The sequence below is a fragment of the Tachysurus fulvidraco genome, chromosome 4 (assembly GCF_022655615.1).
Source record: "Tachysurus fulvidraco isolate hzauxx_2018 chromosome 4, HZAU_PFXX_2.0, whole genome shotgun sequence".
In the NCBI taxonomy this organism is placed as follows: domain Eukaryota; kingdom Metazoa; phylum Chordata; class Actinopteri; order Siluriformes; family Bagridae; genus Tachysurus; species Tachysurus fulvidraco.
Window position 1 is genome coordinate 31,545,319 of NC_062521.1, and position 12,442 is coordinate 31,557,760.

General features: G+C 37.0%; 1 protein-coding gene across 2 annotated transcripts; it reads left to right on the plus strand.

Annotated features, from left to right (window-relative positions):
* Nucleotides 1-6,892: 6,892 nt before the first annotated feature.
* On the plus strand, nt 6,893-9,020 carry LOC125141100 (C-type lectin lectoxin-Thr1-like). 2 transcript variants are annotated; one of them, XR_007140464.1, is made up of 3 exons: nt 6,893-6,982; nt 8,222-8,283; nt 8,471-9,020. XR_007140464.1 is itself a non-coding variant. In XM_047812848.1 (2 exons), the coding sequence occupies exons 1-2, from the start codon at nt 8,247-8,249 to the stop codon at nt 8,869-8,871; spliced, it is 438 nt and encodes a 145-aa protein (XP_047668804.1). In that variant the 5' UTR covers nt 8,133-8,246; the 3' UTR covers nt 8,872-9,018. The 2 variants fall into 2 exon arrangements, 1 of the variants encoding a protein (XP_047668804.1); XM_047812848.1 differs by lacking the exon at nt 6,893-6,982 and having other exon boundaries at nt 8,133-8,283; nt 8,471-9,018.
* Nucleotides 9,021-12,442: the final 3,422 nt, after the last annotated feature.

The following is a 12,442-nucleotide window of genomic DNA, read 5'->3' on the forward strand; positions in this document are numbered from 1 at the left end:
AATCGGTAAATTCGTGGATTATCATTGGTATGTAAAAACCCGCGCGGCCTACACTTAACGAACATCCTTTCTTGAATGTTCGATGCGCACGTGTCGACATGGAAATGCATGAATTAAGATAGCTTAATTAACAAGCAATTATCACCTTATTTAAAATTTTTATTTTGTGTATTCTTATTTTGGGGACATAAATTCATGCAGTGGAAGTGCAAGTTCTGCTTGTTTTCCTGTGAAAGGAGGGCTCAGCTGTTAAAACACTACAGATTAAAACATGGAAGCTTTACCAGAAGCAGCCCGATTCCATGTCTGTACACAGATTGTCTGTGTTCATTTAAATCATTTAATGCACTAAGAGTGCACTTAACAAAAAATCATTCAAATCAGGCACATAGTAGCCGTGCCAGTACATGTGCTAACATCACTTTGATATTTCACTGCCCAGTTTGCAGTTTTGAGGAGCCCTGCACAGAGGCAATTTTTTTTTCTCATTTGCGGCAGCATCTTAAAAATCATGAAACTGTACAATGTCCATACAACAATTGCAATTTTGTGAGCAATGTCTACTCTACATTTAATTCCCATAAATGTAGAGAGCATGGAACATTTGATCGGAGGCAATTGAAATCTAATATTCTTTTGCACGTTGGGACTCACAGTGTTGATAATGTGCAGCAAGAAGAGCCTTTGACCCCTGATCCTGTAGATGAACTCTTGGAGGAAAATGATATAGAGAATGAAAACCTTGATGTATTGCATCATGAATTGGAGCATAATTTAGCCTCACTCTTTCTCAAAATGCAGGCAATTTTGCATGTTTCTGATTCGGCTACACAAGAAATAATTCAACAAATAAATCAAATTTTACTTCTTTCAGAGCCCCGTGTTTATCATGCTATTCAGCAAATTCTCCTTGAACATGGAGTGAGTGGCTGTGCTTCATTAGTGAGAAAAATAGTTAATGCAGTAAAAGACAGTAACCCAATCTTGACAATGACCAATGATGGTAAGCCTCTTTCCACAATAAGCAGAAGAGCATCATATTTTCAGAACAAATTTCCAATAGTCATGCCAATTGAATACAAGCTCGATTCACAGTCAGTCTCTTATGTGCCAGTACTTCAAATGTTGCAGAAAATTCTAAACAGGGCAGACATTCTAAATAGGGTCCTTTGCAATGATCGATCAGTTAATGAATTCAAGTCCTATAGAGATGGCACTCACTATCAAGAAAATGACTTTTTCAACACTGATACCTTCAGGATTGTTCTGGGTCTTTATGTGGATGAATTTGAGGTTGCCAATCCCCTTGGCACCTCTAGAAAAAAACACAAAATGTTTGCTCTCTATTGGGTTCTAGCCAACCTTCCCTCAAAAGATCGTTCATCACTTCAGTCAATTCAGCTAGCAATTTTATGCAGAGCTAGTTAAACAACATGGTTACAAAGACATCTTGCGGCCACTTGTTCAGGACCTTGAAACTCTTGAAAAGTATGGTGTATACATTGAACAGTTAGGAGACAGTGTGAAAGGAAGTGTGCTTTTTGTGTCATCTGACAATTTAGGTGCTCATTCTTTCGCAGGACTACAGGAGAGTTTCACTGTTGTGCACCCATGTCGGTTCTGCTTTGCAAAGAGGAGTGAAATCCAGTCAAAGGAGGTCCGGTCAGGAGCATTTGAACTGAGAAGCAAGCAGGAGCATGACAGGCAAGTGGCTGAAGTGTTACATGATGCAAGTTTGGTAAAGCAGTATGGTGTGAAAGATGGCTGTGTTTTAAGTGAAAGGTTGGAACATTTTCACACAGTTGGTGGTTTTCCACCTGACATAATGCACAACCTTATGGAGGGTGTCATGCCTATTGAAATGTCCTTGTGCATTAATGATTTGGTCTCAAGAAAATTAATCTCTCTTGAATCCCTCAATCAAGCTATCAAGCAGTTTCCTTACAAATTCTCAGACAAAGTTGATCAGCCTCAGATCATCCCAGTCAATTTTGCCAAAAAAGGCACCATTGGGGGTAATGCCCATGAGAATTGGGCGCTTATTAGACTTCTGCCCCTCATGGTTGGCCTTGATATCCCTGAAAATGATCAAACGTGGGAAATTGTGTTGCTTCTAAAAGATATTTTAGAAATGGCATTGGCATTCAAGTTCACTGAGGATTCTCTTGATTTTCTTGACGCAAAGATTGCAGAACACAGACATTTACTTTTAACAGTCTTCCCTCATTTCACATTGCGCCCTAAAAACCACTACATTGAGCACTATCCGCAGCTCATAAGAATGTATGGACCACGAAGAGATATGTGGACGATGCGATTTGAGGGAAAACATAAATTCTTCAAGCAGGTAATCCATAACACCAAAAACTTCAAAAATGTTCCACAAACTTTGGCTATTCGCCATCAAAGACTGTTGGCTTACTACATTGACTTGCCCTCCTTTCTCAAGCCATCCATACAGACAGAGAAGGTGATGGGTACTTTGATTTCAACTTTCCCTGAGAACATTCAGGAATTCCTGAGACAAACATATGCAGTTCAGAACACTGTCCTAACAGCATCATCTGTGAGCATTGATGGAGTCAAGTATAATCCAGATATGGTTGTATCTGTTGGAACTTGTTCAGGCCTACCTGATTTCAGAGAGATTTTCAAAATTATTGTTATCAACAGTGATGTTCTTTTTGTATGTAAAGATCTGACATGTTGGTACATTGAGCACCTACGTTCTTTTGAACTATGCAGTCATGTGTTATCACTGTCAATTACCAAACCCTCAGATCTGAATGACCCATTTCCTTTGCCAGCCTATAAACTTAGGGGCAGGACCTATGTTACTCTAAAACATTATATTCTATGCTGAATGAATGATAATTCAGGTTTTTCTGTGTACTTTTTAAAGTACAAGGATTAGTGAAACTTTTCAAATCATATTTTTTAGAATGATGAAAATAGGACCTTTTTTTGTTGGTTTGTTGTACTTGTTTAATTTAAGAAAACTAACTAAATTCTTTAACCTTTGTAGAGAGACCAAATATGGAGACAAGGACCATATTCCGAGTAATAGTTTGTGACAACGACATCAGAAAAATCGTACCTCCTGAGAAACCACAGACCGTTGAATCACTGTTAGAACAACTTACAGAAAAGCTGGGACTTCAGTACAAGTTCACACTTCAGTTTGAGGATCCAGACTTCAACAATTCCCTTGTGAATCTTACCGAAATTGCTGACTTGCCAGATAAGCCCACACTGAAGATTGTCTCCTTTGTGACAACACCAACCCCTAGCACAGCTGACACTGAAGTCCTGTCTGTGTCTTCTGATGATCATTCATGTCATAGTCTACGTACTGCATGGCCAGAGACTTTCGAGATCCCTACTTTTCCTATTGACGTTGAATATAGATTACGTCAGGGCAATCTACAGTACATGCGAGATCAAACATATCTACAATTGTCAGGAGAGCTTAAGCATGAGATTCTTGAAAAACTCTCAGAGACAATATACAGTTACAAAGCTTATCCAGATAAGGAAAATTTTGAGGCTGTTGCTTCTGCTTTGATAAAAAAAACATCCCTGCCTTACCCAGCCTGGATCATCTAAGGGGTGGAATGGGTGGTATGATAGCCTCAGATGGAAAATGGGTAATTACTGCTCAAAACTCCGTCGGGCTGGATGTTTGGAGGTATCCATAAATGGTGGGAAAAGAAAAGGACAGCAGCCTCAGAGAAACATCAAAAGACCCAAGAGGTTTGAAATCAATTTTTTACCGAACTTCCCCGATGGTGAAGATGAAGCCAGCATGGAGTCCAAAAGGCAAGAGATGGTGGAAGACATGAAGAAACGTCGTCTTAATGTTGCAGTGATAGCCCAGAAAATGAATTCTACATTTGCCTTGCGTAGAAAGGAATTGATAGAGAAGGAGCCTGCAGTGAAGAATACAGTGGAAAGGTGGCCAGCCCTCTTCACACAGAGTCAGGTGAGTAAATATTCTTGCCCTTATTGGTTTCATATATGTTTTTATTTTGAACATTTAAGCAAATTGATCATTAAATGAAGTTCTAAACGTAGGTTCGGGAGGAGCCTAAACATTCAGTCCTGTCAATCTCTTTGAGCGTATTTAAGCGGCAGTCTTTGCGCATGGGCAGCAACAATTCTTCCGGCATTCCTCCTCCTCCCCATCTCCTCCTCTCTCCTCTTATTCTTTCTCCATACAGCTCTATTATATGAGGGGGGATAGAACTCGGAGCTCAAGCCGAGCCGTGGGTTCGAGCCCCTTCGAAGACAGCAAGCCAAGTTTGTTTACCATTAACTATTAAGACTGAATGGGCAGGCGAACTCGTGAACCACTTTTCAGATTAATGTTAATACATGCACATTTCAGTGAAATTTAACCGCTTAATGTCTACTTTTTTTTAGATTCTGGCAGAGTTCAGTCGTATATCTGGCAAAAACCTGCAAACTGAATTTTTTCAAGAACTGGACAGATTCACGCAACGTTTCATCGATATATTTAGGGCTAAAGGTGGAGACATTGGCTCCAAACTTAAGAAGATTCTGAACCAGATTGAAAATGATGTAAGCTCCTCAGTCACATAACAATTCTTTTTCCATAGTAAAACAATTGTTGCTTTTGCTGTTGTTTGCTTTGTGCTTTGTGTTTTGCTATTAACAAATAATAGTCAATTTTCATAACTGCAGAAATCCAACATCAATGCGAGACGAACAGCTGTTCTTCGTGGCCTACCACTCCTCCTCGGAGAGGACCCCACTGATTTTTACGTAACATGTCTTGTAAGTATTTTTTTCTGTGATGTGATTCTTATTTAAAAGGGTTAGTAAGACCTTTGTTCATCTTTGGAACGAAAAATAAAGATGATCTTTGATGACAGCTGTCAGATTTCCTTCCATTGACTGCTTTTGTAACTACTGCTTTGTTGTACTTTTCAAAAACATCATAAAGAGATCGTAAAACTAATCTAAACTTTACTCGAATGTAAACATTGATCAATCAACATAAGCAGCAGCTTAACCTAACCTGAATATGCCAAAATTAAATCTGTTTGACCATAACAAGCAATCGATTTTCTTCAGAAAATTGTAACTAAACCGTTCAATTCATATGGATTAGTTTTCCGGTCTTTTTATGAAGTTTTTGAAGCATCAAAGTGGTAGTTACAAAGGCAGTCAATGGAAGGAAAACTGACAGCATCTTGTCATCAAAGATATCTTCATTTGTGTTCTGAATTTGATTGTATTCTTCTCTGTAATGATGTTTTGATAACCTTTCAAATATCAAATAAAAATTATCTGTTTTTGAATAGGTTTTAATTTGTATCGCTGGTCTTCAAGATTTATTTATTGTCTTTTTATAGAGTGGTTCGAATGTCTGTATTCCTCCCTGCATCCACTGCTGTGTCCTGTTTGAAAATGCCTTTACATTTAGACATAATACAGTGTTATTACTTTAATTTCTCATTGTAATGTATGCGCCCTCAAAAGTATTGTGTGGCTTACTTTGACCTCATTTTTGTTATATACCATTCCCAATTTAGGACTGTGATGGAAATGAAGACATGTCCAACATTGTTATTGGGATTCTGACAGTGATTCCAGAGGACTCTGTAACTGTACCCTACTCCCTGCATCTTGATGCCACAACAACGGCAATCATTTTGGAAGGTACAGTGGTTGTGGAAGACCTGCAAAATCTTCCAGAAGCAATGTGTTTGCTCTTTGGACTAATTTATGCTCTAAACCTAGAGTATCCTGCAGCACTGAAGAGCACATTTGATTTCATACAGAGAGTGATTTTGTCCCTTGGACACAATTCACTCAAACCTAAAATCCAATCACTAAAAAATCGCCTGATGCAGTAATAGACCATTGCCATGATGTGATTTTTTTCCCCATGGTTAACTATTACCGAGTTGAGTTTGAGTGAATAGAGCTGTCTTTAGTACTTAGTAAGAAAATTGTTCAGTATGATAATGCTTTACAGATACTTCAGTGTTTTCCAATCGTTGAAAAAGAAATATCCCTGTTTAAAAGGATACCCCTGTTTAAAAGGATATTCACACATATCCCTGTTTAAAAGGATGTACTGAAAATTGTCAATTTTAGTGATGTTGAATTGTTTTTTACAGAGTTAGAAGAGAATTTTAAAGAGAACTGTATTAAGAAAGTACTAAACCTGTTCAGTGTTTGAAAACTCTGCTTTTGACCACTTTGAAAAGATATTAAAAAAAGCAAAACAAAGTTTTATTTTTATATTTTTTCATATATTTTTTTTTATATTTGTTTTATTTCATGAGTGAGATGTGCTTTTTTTGCTAAAATGATGCAATATTTTTTTATAGAGCGAATAAACGTTCTAGTGTTGTGCCAAATCTGTTGTCTGTCTTTGTATTCCCAACTTAGAATTTTGAGTACAACTTGCTTGAGAAATTTAAGGCAATCAGTTTCCACACATTCTTCTAGTAAAATGAACAAGCAGACATGTTAAAATTACTGTTTTGTTTGAGTTCTGCTTACAAAGCTCAACTTAAATCTGTTAGTTGGCTGTACTTTTGAAATCTAGTTACCTGTACTCAAGTTTTATGGTAACATCTACAAATACACAAGTTAAGTCTTTGAAGTTTGTACTGAAATGTGCATGTATTAACATTAAATGCACATTTCAGTACAAACTTCATTAAGAGGTTTTCATTAATAACTTTGTGTCTAAAGTTATCTTGTTGCAGATACTGAACTACTGTAGACTTTCCTTCTGCCTCATAAAAACATGCCAATATTAAAAGTTCAATGATGGAGACCATATTGCAAGACCTCCCTGTCAACAGAAGCTCAAAGGCATGTGAATATGCAGAAGTAGTTTGCTTGTGGAAGAAAAACAGCCTGCTCAGTCAGACAGCTCTCAGAAGAACAGTGAGGTGTGTTAGTGCTGCAAGACTGATCATCTACCTCCTTCAGACTTTAGGTAATTTTCAGACATCTACATTGATGCTTTAGTTTTTGCTAAAAACAATAACAGGAAATGTTTTAAATAGCTAAATATTTGTGATAATTTGTAATTATATTTTTTGTGCTTACTGAGAAAAAACATCAAATAATTTTTTAATAGATGTATATTTTTTTAGAAAGAGATGTATATTTCATGATCATTATTAAGGATTATTCAATTTTCAGATGAAGAGGTTTTATTGCTATTGTGTTAGTTGAAATTCTGTTGGTGGCATCATGAGCCACTGCCCTTAAAAGGTTCAATTTATGAAATTGTAAAAATTGTACAGTATAGGAAGTTGTCAGTGTACAGTACAATCAACACAAAGTCCAAAGGCATGTCAGACAGTACATGTTTACCTGAGTTGTTTACTGTACTTTGGCAGTTAGGATTAGCAGTTAGTCTGATCTTTGTGTTATTGCCCTTACTTGAGTTTATGCTGTGAAATTGCCATCGGGGAGAAACCTCCAGGGTCGGGGTTTAATTTTAGTCTCTGCCTGTTTGCATGTTCTCTTTGTCATTAGTGAGTTGTGTTGGTCTGACTGGAATAGCAAAGCTATTTGTGATCATTTTTTAATTATATTTTTTGTGCTTACTGAGAATAAATATCAAATACATTTTAATAGTGAAAGCGATGTATATTTCATTATTCAACATTTCAAGATTCAGATGAAGAGGTTTAATATTGCTTTTGTGTTAGTTGAAATTCTGTTGGTGGCATCATGAGCCATTGCCCTTAAAAGTTACAATTTATGAAACTGTAAATTGAGGTTATAACATGACAGCCCCCAGGTGGCCCAGCGACAGGATCGCACGCTATCACCGTTTGGGTTTTATTCCCAAGTGTTAACTCACAGTGCTGTATTGATGAATACTATCCTGGATAGTCTTTATAATTCTCTCTATGCTGAATTAAGGAATTAAAAATATATGTTAAGATAAATAAAAAAAATTTAAAAATTAAAAAGGTTTTGTGAATTTGAATTAAGGAAATAAAAATATATGAGAAGCATGTTTACCTGAGTTGTTTACTGTACTTTAGCAGTTATGATTAGCAGTTAGTCTGATCTTTGTGTTATTGGCCTTACTTGAGTTTATGCTGTGAAAAGGTCCATAATATCTAATGTATTCTTTTGTATCAGCCTGCTACTTATTTCTGTGTGCAAATGGAGAAACTCTGCCAATTAGATGTTAACATCATCTTTTATATCATAGTGAATCCTCCAGCAACACATAAGCAATGAAGCATCATCTTTTTGTGCTCCTGCTTTTCACAGGTGAGAGAAAATAAGTTACATGATACAAATCACATATGTGTGCACAAATTGTAAATAGTCAATGGAGATGTGTTACTATAAGTAATATGTTCTAGAATTTGTCCTACAGAAGGACAAATGTTAAAAAATAAATCCACACTAAGAGGCTGAAATCACACAAGATAAACATTAAACTCTTTCTCCACAGGAGTCCTTACCCTTGTCCTGTCTTTCTCTCGTAAGTACTATCTGATCCAGCAGAGCAAAACATGGAACGATGCTAAGGCTTTCTGCCGAGCCACATACACTGACCTGGCTATCATCAAAACTAATGAAGAGATCGCCCAAATTCAGAACGTATCACAGACACAACAATTCAAATCTAATGCTTGGATTGGACTGTACACTAACATCAACAAGTGGCAATGGACATTGGACAATGAGCCGCTTGGAAGCTTTAAACCTTGGGCTAATGGGGAGCCTGATAACTGGCTAGTAAATGAACGTTGTGTCGGTATTGGCTCGATGGTCTGGTATGATGCAAGATGTGAATGGCAGAGACCATTTGTGTGCTTTGATGGTGAGGAAGAACATGTTATTTTATATTAACTATTTATGGAATATTATGAATAATAAACTTTAGTAATATGAGTATTTTATACATGAGAGTTTAAAATCTCAGTGAATTATATATATGCTAAAGTGTGTCAGGCTTGAAAATTTGTGTGGGGAAGGAGACCAGAGGAGGCAGGCTTTGGATAGAGAAATAATACGGCAGACATGTTTATTTTTATCCTGATGATTCTCTTTCAATAGTAGAAGATGATATGCTTAGATTGAATATTTACGGAGGTTTTAATCTGTTTGTTGGTTATCACAGACAGGAAGACTGGAGCTGAGCGTTACATTCTTATTTCTCAGTCTATGACTTGGTATGATGCTCGGAGCTACTGTAGGCTGTATCATACAGACCTGGCCAGTGTGAGAAACACAACAGAAAACTCAATTGTTGGGGAATTGAACAATGGGTTCACTTGGATTGGCCTTGTGAGAGACCCCTGGTATTGGACAGACCAGACCACCGACGTGTCCGTCATTAAGTGGTCATTAGGAAACACTAACGATTATCTGATGAATAAAAGTTGTGTCTATTTAAATGGTGGTCAAGCTAATGTAGAACAGTGCTCAAACATATTGCCTTTCTTCTGTTATGGTGAGTTTAAATTAAACTCAGTCTCATGTTAATGTAATTTAAGTTGATTTCTGAATGTGGTGTTAATTTTCTATATTTGTTTCTGTTTCTGCCTCCAGGATTCCCAACACTGAAGAAGACCATAAGAATGAAGTTGAAGTCCAGTCAGGATATGAATGATCCTACAATAATGACAGCTATCGAGGAGAAGGTGGGTTTCATCTTCACTCAGTGTACAGTCACCTTCTCATTACTGCAGCCAGACATCGAGCCTTCATCACACTGAGACATGAACAGACTGTAGTCTGATCGTAATACATCTTATGTAGCATTTTTACATCTCACCAGAGATTCTCATCCTGCATCATTCACTAACTAAAGTCATGTTCTGTTCTTCAGCTGAAGCAGAAACTGAAGGATTATGGAATGGCTGAGAACATCACTGTGACATGGAGAAAGCAACCAGATGGAGTGGTGTTTCACAAGGAGGAAGAAAACATTACTGCAGTGACTAACACTAGGGAGACTTGTGATCTCTAAATCTCATATAGTGTAAATTCTGTAGTCCACTGATTACTTTTAGTTTGAGGACACAGATGCCCCTTTTCCACCGAGGCAGTTCGAGTGCTGGTTCGGAGCCAGAGCCTAATTTAGAACCAGTTCTTTCTGTTTCGACTGCCAAAGCACCGGCTCTGAACCAGGAAAAGTGGTTCTTAAGTAGCACCAAAACGTTGCTGGTCTAGACTTAAGAACCGCTTGGGGTGGGATCTGGGGGCGGGGTTACTGTTAGCGCATTTGCTAATGTACCTTAAGTATACTAATGTTTAATACACTTTTACTTTAACGCAATATGTTCAGTTATCAGCACACATGATAGTAGGTAGCTACATGCTAAGGCTAAATTTTTTTCTGTGTTAACGATAAAATAACATTATGTACTTTATCGATCACAACCTCCGTTTATACAGATTACACGGAGCTGCACGTACATGTCGGATTCGCTGTGTTTGGGTGTTAATGTAGGTTCACAAAGCCATGAGCATTAACAGTAAAGCAACATCCGCCATTGTTGTTGTGTTTGTGTTTGCCGCTGCTGCGCTAACGTTGCTGGGACACGTGACACGTATACAGTGATGTCACACTCGGCGCTGTGATGCTCTCTAGCCGGTGGAAAGGCAAACCGGTTCTTAGAAGATTCGCCAGTGGAACCAATTTGAACCAGCACTAGCGCTAGCTCTGAACCAGCACCCGGTTCTTTCCGGTGGAAAAGGGGCAAGAGTGTGTGTAATATTTTGGAGTTCTTAGATAGAACTTTTACTAGTAAAAGATCCCTGAGTTACTAAAGTCTGTGTAAATACTGTCACAAATACATGAGCATATAAATGTATGCTAAATCTTTGCTTTTTTTTTTATTTTTTCACTTCTGCTTGTAAGACAGTTTCATTCTGTACTTTTAAATGTTCAATTTATTAACTGTTTCTTCTTTCTTTATAAGACTATAGATTTCAATCTGACACTGAATGTTATGTTGTATTATAGTACATACATTTATTGTACATAAACCAACAGCCCTGTATATGATCTAGAATATTTATTTATTTATACAAAAACTCTGATAGACTTTACTACTTTAGTGCATTTTGATTCCCTTTTACTGAAAATATGGATGAAGAACTGATCAGATTGACTTGTCAGCTTTTGCTAAGAATGTTAACTATTTAAAATAAAATTATTCTGCACAGAACTTAAAGAAAGAAAAACTGAAATCTCACTCATTTCTTTTTTCTACACCTTGACAGTACAGAATTAATTCTGCTCAAAGAAGTCTAAATATTTATATAATATATAATAGTATAATTTAATGAAAATAATCAACAGTTAACTATCATTCCACAAATATTTCACATGTTTATATTTTACACCTTAAAGCTGAAACCGAAAGCTTGTTCCTTAACTTTACCCTGTTATGTAAGACATGACCTAAGACATGGTTCTCTGCAGTACAACATCCATTCAAATCACTTATACAAATAACTAATCAGACTCACAAACAATACTCACCACACTGCAGTTCATTATTTGACTTCTGTTGACTTCTTTTATCTAAATAAAATGTCCTCTTTATACACTCTATACAGATCTATGCCACTGCACTAGTAGAGTTTTTATTGCACTGCTGTATGAGAATGAGAGACACATTAATTACTCTAAGGCTATTTAAAGAGAATTATTGAAGGTATTATGCTACATTCAGGTGTGATGTCATTATGTTCTAAAATTCACTCTAGTTTGGAAGTTAATAGTGTTAGTGTCGGATGTACTGAGTCGATGCTTGTTACAGTTTCTAAATAAGAAGTCTTAAAGAAGTCGATAATGAGATGTGTAACGCTTCGATGGTTTTCTTACGTGAACTGAAGAGAACTGAGCATATAAACAGCATACAAATTTTTGGGCCTTGGATTGAAAACAAGACAGCATTCTTTTGACTAACTTTTACGTTACGTACTACATGTTATTGAATTAATCTATCTGTCTTAATAGCTTAATAGCTAAATCTCTATCTGTCGAAATAGCTTAGCAGTAGAAGTATAGTTAGTAGCAAAATTTGCATGTTAACAAAATGGCTAGCAGAGCGACAGGAGTCATGGCACTGCAGCTTTTGTTTGACGGATCTGAAGATAAAAATGACATTTGGCAAACAAGATTCCAAGGCTGCTTACATACTCTCAAGCTAACAGAGACTATTTTACATGAGCCCACCGGTGTGCCACAGAACAGCAAGCCAAAGATAGACGGAAGAATGCCGACTGCTCAGCATTCAAGCTGTCCACATAATGCAAAATGAGGACAAAGTTACATTAACAGACTTTCTTTAGAAGACTACGGATCTACAAGGAGTCAGAAAAAATGAAAAGAACAGAATCTATAGATGATGCGAGAAAAATACACGAGACAGGGACGAGGCCATATCAAGTCACACACTAACGT

What these genes read in the sequence shown, in the direction of transcription:
- LOC125141100 (XM_047812848.1), top strand. Translation starts at nt 8,247, where the DNA reads ATGAAGCATCATCTTTTTGTGCTCCTGCTTTTCACAG. An exon ending in TGTGCTCCTGCTTTTCACAG is followed by an intron (nt 8,284 to 8,470) that starts GTGAGAGAAAAT and finishes CTTTCTCCACAG; the next exon opens with GAGTCCTTACCCTTGTCCTG.